A 19,241-nucleotide genomic window follows, 5' to 3' on the forward strand; every position below is an offset into this window, starting at 1 on the left:
AGTGTGGTGCTGATTCAAATGCTTTTCGGAAATCAAGAAATATTGCATCTTCCTGAGTGCCTTGATCAAAATCTTTTAGTATGTCATGTGAGGAAAGTAATAGTTGAATTTCACATGATCGATATCTTCGAATCCATGCTGGTTGACATGGAGAGGTCGTTCTGTTCAAGATACTTCATTGTGTTTGAGTTCAGAATATGTTCTAAGATTCTACAACAATTCGATGTCAATGATATCGGACTGTACTACGCTTCTTGTAGACGGGTGTGACCTTCGCTTCCTTCCAACTACTGGAGACGGTGTCTAGTCCGAGGGGTCTAGGGTCGATAACAGTCAGCTGCAAGTTCAGTATTTATATAATCTGACAGATATTCCATCGGGCTCTGGAGCTTTGTTCAATTTTAACGATTTCAGCTGTTTCTCAGTACCACTGACAGTAATATCTATTTCACTCAGGTTATCATTGGTACGAGAATTAACATGCGCCAACACCCCTGGTTTTTCTTTTGTAAAAAAACATTGTAAGCACAGTTAAGCATTTCTGCTTTTGCTTTGGTTCTCTGAGTTTCGGTTCTACTCTCGTCCATGAATGACTGGACACTAACTTTGGTGCCACTAACAGCCTTTACAAACAACCAGAATTTCTTTGGGTTTTGTCAATATTCTGCTAAGATAGTCACTGAAGGCGCATTGCTCTCATGACAGCCAAATGCGTTTCATTCAGTACCTCTCTACCACAGTCGTATGCTTTGTTTTACACCTATTATGCAGTAGTCTATTTCTTTAGAAGTTTCTGTAGAGTGACTATATACCATGAGGGAACCCTCCCATTATGAACTTCTTTGTTGGGTACATATCTATCCAGTCCATGGTCAACTTTTAAACTTGAGCCATTGTCCTCTCCATGCTCCTGTCCCGTGCTGAAGGTTTCAGGTTCCTCACTGAGATATTACACTACTGATTTTTATCAAGTTTACTGAACATATACATCTTTCTGCTTCTTTTAGTTGTCGTTTGTACTTTGGTAATCAATGTTGCCACAACCGCATCATGGTCATTGATACCAGTTTCGATGTGGACATCCTCAAAGAGGTCAGGTATACTTATTGCCATTAGGTACAATATATTACTACCATAAATGGGACTCTGAACTGTCTAGTCTAGATAATTTTCAGAGATGGCATTTAGTAATGTTTCGTAGCATGTCTTATAACGCTCACTGAAATTTTTCCAATTGATCGTAGGATAATTAAAGTTTCTACCGATGATCACTGTATAATTGGGGAACTTACGTACAAGCCCATCCCTGATAGCGAATCTTGCCTCAACAATCTCACATGCAGCTTCAGTTCCTATCCCTGTGGATATGAGTTTTTTATATACTGCTAAAAATGCACCACCACCATTTCCCATTAGCCTATCCTTTCGAAATACGCTTAAATTTTCCCCAAAATGTCACTGCTGACAATTCCAGGTATATAATACCTAGTATTGTGTTAGCTTCACTGATTTTCAAGAGCACTCTGAACTCTGGTACTTTGTTGCGAATGCTTCGGCAGATAACCTGTGGCATTTTAATACTCTCACCTGTGGGAGGCATTTCTTTCGATCTTACACTGATACGTCTGGATTTTCTACAGCTGTCGTTATGTAGACTGGATGGAGCACAGGTATGACACCATTGCAAAAGGCAAACAATCAGACATTCAGTAGACAGCTGTACAACAGTCTTGCAGACACATAACGTTCTTGAGTTTAGGATGAAAGTCTTTTTTGTGCTACCAGTATATATGCTGGATCATACTTCTGTGATAAGTTGTAACTATGTGCTTCACTTGAGCTCATATTCTGATAACTGCCTTTTGCGGCCAGTATTTTTTCCCGACTGAGACTGGCGTGAACGGCATAGGCCTGACTAAGTGCATTCATTCGTGACGTTCCACGCATCTCATCAAGAAGGTCACCCTTCTATAATGTGAACGAGCTGTTAGTGAAATACGAGTAACTGTTACAAACAACTACAAGGGGCTTTCAATAAGTTTCTCCGCCAGTTTCGGTAGAAAAAATGCGGAATTGGTTGTGGGACATCGTGGAACCGTCCCGCTTCAGCCCTTTTAGATTCAGAACCTGTGATAGGAGGCGGTATTATACGTAGCCTTCAAAATGCCGTCTGTAAAGAAGGTGCCTTCCAAGCTGAGAGCTGTCATTGACTTTTTTTCTTTTTTGCGGAAAACCAGAGCATCGCAGATAGTCATAGAAACGTGCGTAATGGCCTAGAAGACCTGGCAGTGAACAAAAGCACGACGATTTGTTGAACGACGCGTCTGTCATCACTGCAACAAGGTCGCGCAAACTTGTCCAATGTCCCGCGTACTGTCTGGCCGCACACAGCTGTGGCTCCTGTAATGTTGGCACGTGCGGACAGTCTCATTAGAAGTGATAGACGGATCACAGTTAGACACCTCGCTGTTCAACTGGATGTTTCTGTCGGTAGTGCTGATACACTCGTCCACCAGTTGGGGTACTCAAAAGTGTTTGCCCACTTGGTTCCTCTCCGCCTAACAGAAGACCACAAAGACCAACGAAGGACCATTTATGCAGACTTGCTTACAAGTTACGAGACTGATCGTGGCAGTTTTTGTCTCGAATATCGTTACAGACGATGAAAGATGGGTTCATCACTTCGAACTGGAAACAAAACGGCACTCTATGGAGTGGCACAACGCCACCTCCCCTCCGAAGAAAAATTTCAAAGCTGCACTCTCAGCCGGTGAAGTCATGGCGACCGCCTTCTTGGACTCAGAATGCTTTATTGTATTCGAAATCCTCTTTCATGGTTCAACGATCACTCAGAAGTGTATTGTGCCACACTTAGGTAACTGAAGAAACGACTTTAACGTCTTCGTCGCCACATAAATGCAAACGAACTTCTCCTCCATGACAACGCAAGGCCTCACATAATTCTGCGCACCCGGGAAGAACTCACAAAACTTCATTAGGCTCTTTTACCTCATCCAGCCTACCGCCTGTATCTCGCACCTTCCGACTTCTATGAGTTTACCGCACTCCCCTGGTCACCAGACTCTCAGATTTAAACCCAGTGGAGAATACGTGGTACCCCCTCGATCGGGATATTCGGGCGATGGATCCACAACAGAGAAACCTAGCGCACTGACCACGGCACTGGAGTTGGCGTGTCTCCATATCCCTGTCGGGACCTTCTACAGCCTCATTGACTCTTTTTGCACATCTCGCTGCGTGATCACATTAACGCATCTGGACAGTGTACTAGTTGCGCTTCTGTCAGGTAAATGAAACCTACGAAATTAGCAGTCAACATGTTACTCTGAAACAACAAACTGCAACTCCCTTAGTTAAATTATGCAGCTGTTGTTTTTCTTCTATTAGTGGCTTAACATTTACTTTTTTAGTTTGTGGAGTAAGCGGTATTCATTTTCAGTGTAAAATTTATAAACTGATGGCCGGTTTTGATTGATCAAGCAATCATCCTCATATTAAAAATTTCGTTACCATCAGTGACCCGTCAAAGTACAAACACGTACTCTGTGATATTGATTATTTTGGTATGTATCTAAGAAAGTAATTACTTACATCTGTAACGACAGAAGCCTGTTTACAATGCACTGAACTTGACAAGTAACTTTAAAATAAACTCTGAAACTTGCCATACAGGTAACCGAAATTTTCAATCCTTGAGTCAAAATAATCAAATAATTTGCAGAAAGACTGGCTGGTGACAAGTTTTAAATTTTATTTTGAATTGGTAGTTATTTTTAATTTAATTCTTTATATTGTATGAGATCCAATACGTCAAACTGCCTGTTGGCTGCTGTCTCGAGTTCTTCGGCCGACGTTTGTGTGATGATTTTTCTTGCGTTTCGCCAGCACGAGTGGCTGGCATTGTCAAAGCTTTGCCCTCCATTACTGGTCGTGCACAGGAGTCGAGCTCGCGGCCACATATTATGTGCGCCAACGTCCAAGGCTTTTACCGTGGTCATTACGGCTACGGTTCTCCCCTTGATACCTGCAACGATTGTTCGATGCATGACGGGAATCCAGGATGCGTTCACGTTGAAGCTATCCTATTTCTTGCTGAAGCCATTGTCATGTTTGTGTATTTCCATAGCTCCCCTGAAAAAGCGGGTGTGATAGCTCTTCTCTACAGCAAGAACTTCCGTATTGGCGAATTTCGCTATGTGGTCGGTCTCACAAAGCGCGCGCTCCGCCACGGCCGATTTCTCCACCTTCTCCAGCTACAATGGCCCTGTATTGAGTGATCCCGGTGTTCACTGATAGTCCAGTGATTCCAACATAGAATTTTCCACATGTTCATGGTATACGGTGTGTTCCCAACATTACAAGTGGGTCCCTTTTCTCCTTTGTCGATCTGAGACACTGTTTGGTCTTCTTTATCGGTTTGTAAATACTCCATGCAATATGCGGCCGATTCTGTCTGTCAATATGGGAATGTATGGCAGAAAGGCTGCTTCTGACATTTCTTTTTCCGACTTTTTGATTCTGTGACACTTGTTATGTAGTTAGTGGAGTACCCAGTGTTCCTCAGAACGCTTTCCAGGTGTTGCATCTCGAGTCTGAGGTGCTGTGGCTCGCATATTTGTCTTACTCGCGTTACAAAAGTTTCAGTCATGCCGACCACATGGTAAAATTCGCCGACACGGAAGTTCTTGCTGCAGAGAAGGGCTATCACACCCGCTTGTTCAGGAGAGCTACAGAAATACACAAATATGTCAACAGCTTCAACAAGAAAGAGGAAAGCCTCAAGGTGAACGGATCCTAGATTCTTGTCGTGCAGCGAACGACCGTTGCAGCTTCTTCTTCTTTTTTTTTTTTTTTGTCATCAGTCTACTGATTGGTTTGATGCGTCCCGCCACGAATTTCTTTCCTGTGCTAACCTCTTCATCTCAGAGTAGCACTTGCAACCTACGTCCTCAATTATTTGCTTGACGTATTCCAATCTCTGTCTTCCTCTACAGTTTTTGCCCTCTAAAGCTCCCTCTAGTACCATGGAAGTCATTCCCTCATGTCTTAGCAGATGTCCTATCATCCTGTCGCTTCTCCTTATCAGTGTTTTCCACATATTCCTTTCCTCTCCGATTCTGCGTAGAACCTCCTCATTCCTTACCTTATCAGTCCACCTAATTTTCAACATTCGTCTATAGCACCACATCTCAAATGCTTCGATTCTCTTCTGTTCCGGTTTTCCCACAGTCCATGTTTCACTACCATACAATGCTGTACTCCAGACGTACATCCTCAGAAATTTCTTCCTCAAATTAAGGCCGGTATTTGATATTAGTAGACTTCTCTTGGCCAGAAATGCCTTTATTGCCATAGCGAGTCTGCTTTTGATGTCCTCCTTGCTCCGTCTGTCACTGGTTATTTTACTGCCTAGGTAGCAGAATTCCTTAACTTATTTGACTTCGTGACCATCAATCCTGATGTTAAGTTTCTCGCTGTTCTCATTTCTACTACCTCTCATTACCTTCGTCTTTCTCCGATTTACTCTCAAACCATACTGTGTACTCATTAGACTGTTCATTCCGTTCAGCCGATCATTTAATTCTTCTTCACTTTCACTCAGGATAGCAATGTCATCAGCGAATCGTATCATTGATATCCTTTCACCTTGTATTTTAATTCCACTCCTGAACCTTTCTTTTATTTCCATCATTGCTTCCTCGATGTACACAATGAAGAGTAGGGGCGAAAGGCTACAGCCTTGTCTTACACCCTTCTTAATACGAGCACTTCGTTCTTGATCGTCCACTCTTATTATTCCCTCTTGGTTGTTGTACATATTGTATATGACACGTCTATCCCTATAGCTTACCCCTACTTTTTTCAGAATCTCGATGCAGCTAGCAAGGGGATAACCGCAGCGGGAATGACCACAGAAAAGTCTTCGGACCTTGACGCGCCAGGCACATACAATCTGCGGCCGCGAGATCGATTCCAGTCCACCAAAATCAGTCGGGGGGGAGGGGGGGGGGGAAGCTTTGACAATGACAACCACTCGTGCTGGTGAAACGCCAGAAACAAATCATCAAAAAAAACGTCGACCGGAAAAACCGAGAGAGAAGCCAATAGGCAATTCGTCAACAAGAGGCCACGAAAGCCATAACAATTTGATACTTACCGAATACCTCTGTGCCATAAAACATTACTCTAATTTGAGCCATAGACAAGAAGGCAATTCCAACCAGAGAACTGTTATTGTGCCTTGTATTCCAACTTTGGGAATCGCGGTTCAAATGAAAGTGACTTTTTCTGTCGACAACAAAAAACATTAAGAGGTTAATATACTGAGAAGTGAGAGTGATAAATCCAGATTCCTTTAGAAAGAGCTCTGCAAGATATACTGTTATCTACTCTACACGTTGTTTATGTTCCCCAGAAGATGATTCCGTAACACAACAGGTAGCGAAAATGTGCCAAATGGGGGTAACAACTTGGTCTTTAGCGCACAGTGTGCTGGATGTACTTACGTGACCATAAAATTCCTCCGCATTCCGCCCAAAGACCACGCAGACCACTATTCTGTGAAACTAAGATTCCGATAATGAATGCGGATAAATATTGCTTTCACCACAGCGAGTTACAAACCTACGTGGTCTGTTCATACGAAATGTGCTCTAAAAGTAACGGGAATTTTTTTTTTATTTTCGCGGGCCTTCTGCATCCGATTTTCAATTTTTTTGTCTTGTTGGTACAAATGTTCTTGATGTATGTTTGCATTTTCAGTTATTACGAGTATTTAGTTTATTGTAGACAGTCTACAAGGTTATATGTATTTTCGAGTGCTCGGCGAATTTTTACTTTCGATAAAGACGAGTCAAATAAATTGCATTAAATTTTGCTTGGAAATGAAATAAAGTGCAGCACCGCACTCAAAATGCTGATTGTGGCTTTTAACGACATTACTATGAATAAGACAAGAGTTTATGAGTGGTATAAACGTTTCAAAGAGGGTCAAGAAGAAGTTGAAAGCGACGACCGCGCTGGACGCCCTAGTACAAAAGTACTAAAAAGCATTGTGGAAGAAGTAAAGAAAATGGATCTGAAAAACCGCTGAATCACCACCAGAGAGGTTGGTCATGACGGCGGCATATCGTTTGGCCCATGCCAGGCAATTTTTTTCCGATGTTTAGGGTACGAAACGTGTAGCAGGAAAGTTTGTTCCGGAATTTTTGAATTTCGACCAAAACGATGTCGAGTAGAAATCGCACAGGAATTGCTGAACGAAGTCGACAACAATCCATAAATTCGTTATAACAGGTGAAGAAATGTGGTTTATACAGGTGTGACGTCGAAGCCAAGGCACAACTGTCCCAATGAAAACTGCTTGAAGAGCCAAGACGGAAAAGAATTCGACGCATTCGATCACATGTGAAGATTCGCACTGTTTCCTTCGTTTAAAATGGCATAGTGCATCATGATTTCCTTCCTTATGGTCGTGCGGCGAATAAGGAAAATACATGGAAGTTATGCACCATTTCCGTGAAGCCATTTGAAGAAAACGACCAGAATTGTGACAAAACCACTCGCCTAAATTGAATCACGATAATGCCCTCGTTCACGCCTGAATGCTTGTTCGTGGGTTTTTGGCAAAAACAAAACTGTTATGTTGCCTCAGCCATCGTGTTCGCCGGACATGGCCCCCTATGACCTCTTTCTATTCCCGAGGCTTAAGAGAACCATGAAAGGATGTCGTTTAGCTACCATTGATGACATAAAAACAGAAATGCTGAAGGAGTTGAACACGGTAACAAAACGTGAGTTCCAGAAGTGCTTCCATGGTTGGAGAAAGTGCTGGCACCAGTGTGTTATATCTGAGCGGGTTTATTTTGAAAGGGACGAAGTTGATGTTGATGAAGATGAATAAATAAAGATTCTTTAAGAAAAACAAAAATTCCCGTTACTTCTTGATCACACTTCGTATATTTCACATTAACAATAAAATGGAAAGCAATATTAACGTAATGAGAACTGTCGTTAGAACTTTGTGGGGTGCGGCGCTTTACATTCGTTTGCTCATGTAGCAGGGCCCTGTCCGGTCATTCGTAGATTACGGATGCGTCATACGTCACGAAGGTGCTAAGCATGCGCAGCAGAAACTTGACGGCACAGTTCTGCTGCCTGCCTGCATGTGCTGGGACAATGTAGTCAGCATCCGCGAACGCCTTACTACTGAAATTCCATTCTACGTCCGACATAACTTTATTTTTTATTTGGCGAAAATATTTGTCACTGAATTCACAGCTTACGTTACTCTTTGTTGAATACTGATGGTTCTCGATAAAATAATCTCGTTAGAAATTGGGTATACATTCTTAGCCCCCAAGCAGAAATGCAAATTTGAACCCTCTAGACTGTTCTGTTTTTACTGCGGAGATGATAGTGATACGAAAGGCTCTCAAATTTGGCTGCCATTATCGGTTCCATAACCTTTTTATGCCATGGGATTCAAAATCTGTATTACAGTCCTTAAAATACACGAGGTAGTTTAATAAAATGAACTCCAAATTTCTCGATATTTCACGAAAACCGCTACATAACGAAAATATCTCCTTTCTGTAGACTTCTGTTCATATCGACCGAGTTTACTAAAACGTGGCCCAGTTGGCGAAGAACAGGATTGGTGCGTTTCAGTCTGCCATAAAGGCCACTGCGCTGCAGTCAAACCATAATTAGAAACCCGCTGGTCCCAAACGTTTCAGGCAGGCAAGAAGCTGATAACCACTTACGCTGTTCACGCTTGATGTTTTCTCCGACGGCGAGAGCTTCTTCCAGCAGAATATTACTTCGCATGTCACAAGGCCAGAATGATGCCGCAGTGGTTTGATGAACATGGTCGTGAATTCACTTTAATGTCGTGGCCACCAAATCCGATGGAACACGTCTGGGACGCTATCAGGCGCCAGCTCTGTGCCCAGGAACCACCAACCGGAAAGTTACAGGAATTGGGTGATCCATGCGGAGACATCTGGCGCCACATACCTCCGGAAACCTAGCAAGGACTTATCGTTTCCATGCCGCGCAGAATCGCTGCTGTATTCAGTTCCAAAGATGGATCAACACGGTATTAAGCAGACGATCATAATGCTTCGGCAAATCAGGATATGGTTACCGTAGCGTCATATTACAATCCCTAGCCTTAGCAATCTATGTAAGTATATACAGGGTGGTCCATTGATAGTGACCGGGCCAAATATCTCACGAAATAAGCATCAAACGAAAAAACTACAAAGAACGAAACTCGTCTAGCTTGAAGGAGAAAACCAGACGGCGCTATGGTTGGCCCGCTAGATAGCGCTGCCATAGGTCAAACGGGTATCAACTGCGTATTTTTTAAATAGGAACCCCCATTTTTTATTACATATTCGTGTAGTACGTAAAGAAATATGAATTTTTGAGTTGGACCACTTTTTCGCTTTGTGATAGGTGGCGCTGTAATAGTCAAAAACGTATAAGTACGTGGTATCACGTAACGGTATTTGCTTCGTGATACATTACCCGTGTTAAAATGGACTGTTTACCAATTGCGGAAAAGGTCGATACCGTGTTGTGATCAAAATGCCCAACGGGCGTGTGCTATGTATGCTGCTCGGTATCCTGGACGACATCATCCAAGTGTCCAGACCGTTCGCCGGGTAGTTACGTTACTTAAGGAAACAGGAAGTGTTCAGCCACGTGTGAAACGTCAACCACGACCTGCAACAAATGATGATGCCCATCACTAGCAGACAAATTGCTCGTGAATCGGGAATCTCAAAAATGTCGGTGGTGAGAATGCTACATGAACATCGATTGCACCCGTACCATATTTCTATGCACCAGGAATTGCATGGCGACGACTTTGAGCGTGGTGTACAGTTCTGCTAGTGGGCAGAAGAGAAATTACTGGACGGTGACAGATTTTTTGCACGCGTTTTGTTCACCGACGAAGCATGATTCACCAACTGCGGTAACGTAAACCGGCATAATATGCACTATTGGCCAATGGACAATCCACGATGGCTGCGACAAGTGGAACATCAGCGACCTCGGCGGATTGATGTATGGTGCGGCATTATGGGAGGAAGGATAATTGGCTCCCATTTTATCGATGGCAATCTAAATGATGCAATGTATGCTGATTTCGTACGTAATGTTCTACCGATGTAACTACAAGATGTTTCACTGCATGACAGAATGGCGATGTACTTCCAACATGATGGATGTCCGACACATAGCTCGCGTGCGGTTCAAGCGGTATTGAATAGCATATTTCGTGACAGGAAGATTGGTCGTCGAAACATCATACCGTGGCCCGCACGTTCACCGGATCTGACGTCCCCGGATTTCTTTCTGTGGGGAAAGTTGAAGGATATTTGCCATCGTGATCCACCGAAAACGCCTGACAACATGCGTCAGCGCTTTGTTAATGCATGTGCGAACATTACGGAAGGCGAACTACTCGCTGTTGAGAGGAATGTCGTTACACCTATTGCCAAATGCATTGACGCTGACGGACACCATTTTGAGCATTTATTGCATTAATGTGGTATTTACAGGTAATCACGCAGTAACAGCATGCGTTCTCAGAAATGATAAGTTCAGGTAGGTACATGTATCGCATTGGTACAACCGAAATAAAATGTTCAAACGTACTTATGTTCTGTATTTTAATTTAAAAATCTACCTGCTACCAACTGTTCATCTAAAATTGTGAGCCATATGTTGCTGACCATTACAGCGCCATCTATCACAAAGCGAAAAAGTGGTCCAACTTAAACATTCATATTTCCTTACGTACTACACGAATATGTAATAAAAGATAGGGGTTCCTATTTAAAAAAAAAAGCAGTTGATATCCGTTTGACCTATGGCAGCGCCATGTAGTGGGCCAACCATAGCGCCATCTGGTTTCCCCCTTCAAGCTAGACAAGTTTCGTTCTTTGTAGTTTTCTCGTTTGATGCTTATTTCGTGAGATATTTGGCCCAGTCACGATCAATGGACCACCCTGTATAAAGAACAGAATTAGATGTGGAAGGAAAATGAGCAGAATGCTCTTTTGCGAAAAATAAATAATGTGTACGATACTGCAGTGCCTTTGATGTTCAGGATTTCGATGTAATGTTCCTTCGGACGTGCATGCTTGTCCGTAGGCCTAACGGGGACTGCGGCGACTGCAGCTGTTATGAAATGAATTCGCACTTGCGAAAACGAACAACCATCAGCTGTATAAGGGAGTGACGACAGCGGAAATCTGTGCCGGGACGAGACTCGAACCCAGCTGTCCCGATGACCCGCTTTACGTGAGCGGTCGCCTCAACAGCTTCGGCTGTCAGGGCAGGAATCGTGGCCAGACCCAGACTTCTATTTCTCGTCGTCCGTCTGTCACAACCTGCACTCGTACGTTACGTATATTTCGGTCCAGGAAGGACATTTTTGTTGAGAGTCGAGGGCCTGCATTTCCGAAGGAGCATTGCGATTTTCAGTTAAAATGTCTCGCCTGTACAGGAATTACACAGTGTGTCCACGAGTACAGGTTGTTACGCAGAACAACGACATATTGAAGTTTGCGTCCGACCGTGGGTCGTGCACGGATTGCCTAATGGTGCCAGCACAGTACCTCAGCGTGTTCGGTCAGAGGGTTAGCTGCCCTCTGTGATAAAAGAACTGAGTTCACCGATCAACAACGAACTAAAACGGGTGTCTTACGACGTCCGCCCCGAGCAGATACAACGAACGAAAGCGAACAAAATGAGATTTAAAAAAAAGAAAGAAAAAGGCGGGTAAGGCGATCGCGTAAAGCGGGAAATCCGGGTTTGAATCCCGGTCCGCCACAAATTTGCACTGTCGACATTCACTTATACAATTAATGGTTGTGGGTATTCGCAACTCCAAATACGTTTCATGTAAGTAATGTATTGTTTTCTTTTCAGAAGAAAAATTGTTTGTAGAGTAAATGCCTTCGATAAAAAATATGATCACTATGCTCGTCCAGATACGAGACTACTACGTTATACACAGAGCTTCCAGCACAGACGTTTCATCATTAATAAACAAAAATACTACTGGTTTCAGACAAGCAAGGCGAGGCTTAAAAAACTGAAAATGTTGCTATATAATCAGTATTAAATTAGCCCCATATATCTTGCACAAATTTAATATCGTTCTTGTTATTTAGAGATACTTTATTTATAACAAGTTGCTGCTTCTATGTAATCAACACAAAACACTTTATTTCAGTCAAGAAGAACTCTGATGTCCTGTTGCACGAGCTGAATTGTCTTTGGAAGGAAAAGAAAAATTTCAGCGGCATATATATCACCTATCAGAAATATATGGATAAATATGAAGTTTACATTACATACTGCAGAGATCTCCAGAAACTGAGAGAAATGATTTTCCAGAGAAATGTGTAAGTGACTTTACCTTTATTACATAACCGGAAATTTTTATAAACACATGAAAGTCAACCTACATCTGTTAAACATTTGCGTACCATCGAAAAACTGAGCAAGGTACTTAAGAATATTGACATGTTTCCAACAGTAAACAGTATTATCGATTAATACCGACTGTTATTCTTGCCACGTTCAGGTCCATTACAATCAGTTAGCGCCTTACGTCGCTAGCGCTAGCAACGTGACTTGACTTAGTTCCAGTCGTTCCCTCTGGAACATAGCGCCGTGACGAAATTCCTCCACCTGAGCGATTTCTAGCAAGTATCTTCACTTCACTCCAGGTTTTCCCATCCTCTGCATCTTCTCTATCGATCGTCCTTTTCCAGGTCTGTTTGGGACGACAACGTTTTCTAACTCCTTGAGGGTTCCAATCCAGCGCCATCCTTTCAACAGCTCCATTAGTTTCCTCAAATGCCAAATCCAGTTCCACTTTCTTTCCTTGATTTGTATATTGATTGGTTGCTGATTTGTCTCCCTCCAAAGATCCGGCCATCTCACATTTAAGATACGCCGGAGCAACGTGCTTTGCAAATTATTTCGATGGGACGACTGAGGGGGGGTTCACAGAAAACAGGTTGGGAATCTAGTATCTGCAGGGACACGAAACAATTCGCGTCCAAGACGTGCAAAAGTGTTCTTCAAAAGCTGACAAATGAAAACGATTATACTTCCATTTCTGTGTTCGTAGTACGTAACTGCAAATGTTTTGTGGAAGACCCACTGTAATCACTGTATGTCGATTAAAATGCCAGATACCGTACCACGCAGACTACTTTTAGCAAATAAAAACAAATATGTCTCGAATCAAAATCGAAACCTCCACCTCCTGCATACCAACCCAAACACTGCCTACTGCACCAACCACACAGCACTGCTCTGTTTGCTGACAGAGGTAGTTACTATACATGTGATTACAGTGTTGCCAGATTGCCAACCTTTAACGTCCATTTACTGTCTGAAATACGCGCAGGACGAAATTTTGTGAGACATTTTTGTATCGCTAATATATGAGCAAGTTCGAGTGTGCGAATTTTTCTTCGCCCTCTACGTATATATAAAATGGCACCCGACCAGTGGTAGTACGTGCAGGCACTGGGATTTCCGTGTAGCGCATCTCAAGTGAAGAACCAGGAACCGGAAAAACACAATGTTAGGTTCCACTGGCAAACACGTTTTGGCAACAGACGTCGCAATCGACTACCTCGGAATGCAACAACGGAAAGATGGGACAGAGTGCAGTACACCAATCAGTGCTGGGCAATGACTGGTGCGCAGGATTCGAACCTGCGACCGCAGCAGCAGCGGGGTTCCGGACCGAAGCACCTAGAACCGCTCGTCCACAGCGGCCGGCCATGGGATTGAATAAGCCTCAAAAACAGTAACGTTCTAATCATATTCACGAGTACGGTGTCGTCTTAATTGCAAAAAATATGTATTGACGAAGTTCATGACGATTTACTTATCATTTGGAAATGGCACAAACGTCGAAATAGCGAATGTGAGGTAAATGAAACCATTGACAGTCCAGACAGAACATGTAAGTTTTGAAATACTGTAAGATTCTGGATCTGAGTGAACAGAAAAAGACTCAGTAGTGTCTGACATCGACTCTCGCGCCCGTACACACAGTAACATGCTTTGTTCTTCTAAAGCATCTGTAACATTCCGCTCTTTCCCATTGCACTCACCAGATATGTCAGTGGGTATCCATAGAAACGGTCAACATGCTTCGTAAGATATCAGAGGGAGTCAGAGTAAATTATCCCTATTGCATGCCAACTTTCACTATAAATCAGCGACAGCGATACAGGCATTGGTCAGCTTTTAAATAACACTTTTGCACGTGTTGGAAGCGTATATATATATATATATATATATATATATATATATATATATATATATACATCCCCCCCATGAACCATGGACCTTGCCGTTGGTGGGGAGGCTTGCGTGCCTCAGCGATACAGATAGCCGTACCGTAGGTGCAACCACAACGGAGGGGTATCTGTTGAGAGGCCAGACAAACGTGTGGTTCCTGAAGAGGGGCAGCAGCCTTTTCAGTAGTTGCAAGGGCAACAGTCTGGATGATTGACTGATCTGGCCTTGTAACAATAACCAAAACGGCCTTGCTGTGCTGGTACTGCGAACGGCTGAAAGCAAGGGGAAACTACAGCCGTAATTTTTCCCGAGGGCATGCAGCTTTACTGTATGATTACATGATGATGGCGTCCTCTTGGGTAAAATATTCCGGAGGTAAAATAGTCCCCCATTCGGATCTCCTGGCGGGGACTACTCAAGAGGATGTCGTTATCAGGAGAAAGAAAACTGGCGTTCTACGGATCGGAGCGTGGAATGTCAGATCCCTTAATCGGGCAGGTAGGTTAGAAAATTTAAAAAGGGAAATGGATAGGTTGAAATTAGATATAGTGTGAATTAGTGAAGTTCGGTGGCAGGAGGAACAAGACTTCTGGTCAGGTGACTACAGGGTTATAAACACAAAATCAAATAGGGGTAATGCAGGAGTAGGTTTAATAACGAATAGGAAAATAGGAATGCGGGTAAGCTACTACAAACAGCATAGTGAACGCATTATTGTGGCCAAGATAGATACGAAGCCCACGCCTACTACAGTAGTACAAGTTTATATGCCAACTAGCTCTGCAGATGACGAAGAAATTGAAGAAATGTATGATGAAATAAAAGAAATTATTCAGATTGTGAAGGGAGACGAAAATTTAATAGTCATGGGTGACTGGAATTCGAGTGTAGGAAAAGGGAGAGAAGGAAACATAGTAGGTGAATATGGATTGGGGGACAGAAATGAAAGAGGAAGCCGCCTGGTCGAATTTTGCACAGAGCACAACATAATCATAACCAACACTTGGTTTAAGAATCATGAAAGAAGGTTGTATACATGGAAGAACCCTGGAGATACTATAAGGTATCAAATAGATTATATAATGGTAAGACAGAGATTTAGGAACCAGGTTTTAAATTGTAAGACATTTCCAGGGGCAGATGTGGACTCTGACCACAATCTATTGGTTATGACCTGTAGATTAAAACTGAAGAAACTGCAAAAAGGTGGGAATTTAAGGAGATGGGACCTGGATAAACTAAAAGAACCAGAGGTTGTACAGAGATTCAGGGAGAGCATAAGCGAGCAATTGACAGGAATGGGGGAAATAAATACAGTAGAAGAAGAATGGGTAGCTTTGAGGGATGAAGTAGTGAAGGCAGCAGAGGATCAAGTAGGTAAAAAGACGAGGGCTAGTAGAAATCCTTGGGTAACAGAAGAAATATTGAATTTAATTGATGAAAGGAGAAAATATAAAAATGCAGTAAGTGAAACAGGCAAAAAGGAATACAAACGTCTCAAAAATGAGATCGACAGGAAGTGCAAAATGGCTAAGCAGGGATGGCTAGAGGACAAATGTAAGGATGTAGAGGCCTATCTCACTAGGGGTAAGATAGATACCGCCTACAGGAAAATTAAAGAGACCTTTGGAGATAAGAGAACGACTTGCATGAATATCAAGAGCTCAGATGGAAACCCAGTTCTACGCAAAGAAGGGAAAGCAGAAAGGTGGAAGGAGTATATAGAGGGTCTATACAAGGGCGATGTACTTGAGGACAATATTATGGAAATGGAAGAGGATGTAGATGAAGATGAAATGGGAGATATGATACCGCGTGAAGAGTTTGACAGAGCACTGAAAGATCTAAGTCGAAACAAGGCCCCCGGAGTAGACAATATTCCATTGGAACTACTGACGGCCGTGGGAGAGCCAGTCCTGACAAAACTCTACCATCTGGTGAGCAAGATGTATGAACCAGGCGAAATACCCTCAGACTTCAAGAAGAATATAATAATTACAATCCCAAAGAAAACAGGTGTTGACAGATGTGAAAATTACCGAACTATCAGCCTAATAAGTCACAGCTGCAAAATACTAACGCGAATTCTTTACAGACGAATGGAAAAACTGGTAGAAGCTGACCTCGGGGAAGATCAGTTTGGATTCCGTAGAAATGTGGGAACACGTGAGGCAATACTGACCCTACGACTTATTTTAGAAGAAAGATTGAGAAAAGGCAAACCTACATTTCTATGCATTTGTAGACTTAGAGAAAGCTTTTTACAATGTTGATTGGAATACTCTCTTTCAAATTCGAAAGGTGGCAGGGGTAAAATACAGGGAGCGAAAGGCTATTTACAATTTGTACAGAAACCAGATGGCAGTTATAAGAGTCGAGGGACATGAAAGGGAAGTAGTGGTTGGGAAGGGAGTAAGACAGGGTTGTAGCCTCTCCCCGATGTTGTTCAATCTGTATATTGAGCAATCAGTAAAGGAAACAAAAGAAAAATTCGGAGTAGGTATTAAAATTCATGGAGAAGAAATAAAAACTTTGAGGTTCGCCGATGACATTGTAATTCTGTCAGAGACAGCAAAGGACTTGCAAGAGCAGTTGAATGGAATGGACAGTGTCTTGAAAGGAGGATATAAGATGAACATCAACAAAAGCAAAACAAGGATAATGGAATGTAGTCTAATTAAGTCGGGTGATGCTGAGGGAATTAGATTAGGAAATGAGGCACTTAAAGTAGTAAAGGAGTTTTGCTATTTGGGGAGCAAAATAACTGATGATGGTCGAAGTAGAGAGGATATAAAATGTAGGCTGGCAATGGCAAGGAAAGCGTTTCTGAAGAAGAGAAATTTGTTAACATCCAGTATTGATTTAAGTGTCAGGAAGTCATTTCTGAAAGTATTCGTATGGAGTGTAGCCATGTATGGAAGTGAAACATGGACGATAAATAGTTTGGACAAGAAGAGAATAGAAGCTTTCGAAATGTGGTGCTACAGAAGAATGCTGAAGATTAGATGGGTAGATCACATAACTAATGAGGAAGTATTGAATAGGATTGGGGAGAAGAGAAATTTGTGGCACAACTTGACCAGAAGAAGGGATCGGTTGGTAGGACATGTTCTGAGGCATCAAGGGATCACCAATTTAGTATTGCAGGGCAGCGTGGAGGGTAAAAATCGTAGAGGGAGACCAAGAGATGAATACGCTAAGCAGATTCAGAAGGATGTAGGTTGCAGTAGGTACTGGGAGATGAAAAAGCTTGCACAGGATAGAGTAGCATGGAGAGCTGCATCAAACCAGTCTCAGGACTGAAGACCACAACAACAACAACATATATATACATGTATATATATATATATATATATATATATATATATATATATATATATATATATATTTAATTGTCTAGATCACATTTAAGTATCAGAAATTAGATATGTAATTTCAATTTATTTCAGTTTAAAAAGTCAACCATCTTCAGATCCAATTTTGTGATAAGTTAGTGCTAAGCGTATGTAACACGGATAAAATACAGCATCCTAAAAGCAGGAAGCACTACCATCACAAATATATAAAATAAACATTTGTATATCACAGTAGAATCTCATGTACTATACAGCGTGTTCCAGAAATGTTGCGACGAACTTCAGTAGGTTGTAGAGGGCGTCTTGAGAAGCAAATCGATTATAGGTACCCATGTCCGGAATGTCATACAGCGACACTACGGAGCGTCAAAGATACAGGCGTCGGCGCCTTCTAATAGATCACCATTTCGGCTGCAAATATGACTTTGTACGCCGACGGAACGTAAGGCGTAACGTCTCGCAATGTCGTTTGGTGTTCAGAGATCACTACTGATCACAACGATCGCCAGTGGAGAAGACAGTGATAGCTGCTGTATAGACAGGCCTTGCCTCCTATGAATGCGATACTCTGTCGCCTGTGTGGATGACAATTTCAGACACAGGTTCCAAGCATAGTTTATTTTTCTCCTGGAACCATTGCCCACAGAGGCAACTAAACATTCATATGAGACACGACGTGGCTACGCAGCAGCTAGCTCCATATTCTCCACTGACGATCTCTCGCGATCACTGAGTAACAAACATTGTGAATCAGTCCGCCTGCGGTCCGTCAACGTACAAAGTCACGTTTTCTCTCTAAGTGGTGGCATAGTGGCAGATGCTGGTGGCTAAAATTTCGACGCTCTGTAGTGTCGTTGGATGACGTTTCCGGGCACGTGTTCCTATTCTCGATTTATTCCTCAAGATACGATCTACAACCCCTCCAAGTTTGTTGCAACATTTGTGGGATACCCTGCATATGTATACAGTGAGCTCGTAAATTCCCGTTACAAACTTCTAGGTCTTGTAGGTGCGGGTGTAATATTTTGATTAAGAACCCATGTCCGGAAACGTACCGTTTACTTTCTTCGACGGTTTCAATTCAGATTTTTAACTCATACACTGTTGTTTGAGGAATTGAATTAGGCGTGACGTAGTACAATTACGAGTATTAGGCAACAGTTCGGAAGGAAACATAGCGAAACATCTATTTATCACAATTTATGCGAAGTTTAAATTACGAGACTCCTATAGAGACAGAATAAGGTCTGCTGGCACGAGTTCTGGTCGCTGCACTAGAAGTTGAGAAGACACCCGGTGGGATGTAGAGTGTGTACCAGAACATGCTTCGTAGCTGTGGCGGATACAGAAAAACCTCAAGGAGGTGGCACTAAAGATATCTTGAGCCACCTGTACTTTTACCGTAATAAAAAAATAATCAACTCACATGCAAAGTTTAAGAAAGTTTTATTTAAACTGATTATACACATATACAAGACAATGCCATCGTATGATACAAAAAAGAATTGTGGC

The 19,241-nt window shown here is 42.5% G+C and overlaps 1 protein-coding gene across 1 annotated transcript in view; it reads left to right on the forward strand.

Annotated features, from left to right (window-relative positions):
• Positions 1-19,241, forward strand: part of LOC124788522 — a 215,060-nt gene that overhangs the window by 97,844 nt on the left and 97,975 nt on the right. The window contains exon 4 of the mRNA XM_047255792.1: positions 12,278-12,449. Within this exon, the coding sequence (XP_047111748.1) occupies positions 12,278-12,449 (172 nt within the window). The remainder of the gene's footprint in view (positions 1-12,277; positions 12,450-19,241) is intronic.

The sequence above is a fragment of the Schistocerca piceifrons genome, chromosome 3 (genome assembly GCF_021461385.2).
Source record: "Schistocerca piceifrons isolate TAMUIC-IGC-003096 chromosome 3, iqSchPice1.1, whole genome shotgun sequence".
NCBI classification, from domain to species: Eukaryota; Metazoa; Arthropoda; class Insecta; order Orthoptera; family Acrididae; genus Schistocerca; species Schistocerca piceifrons.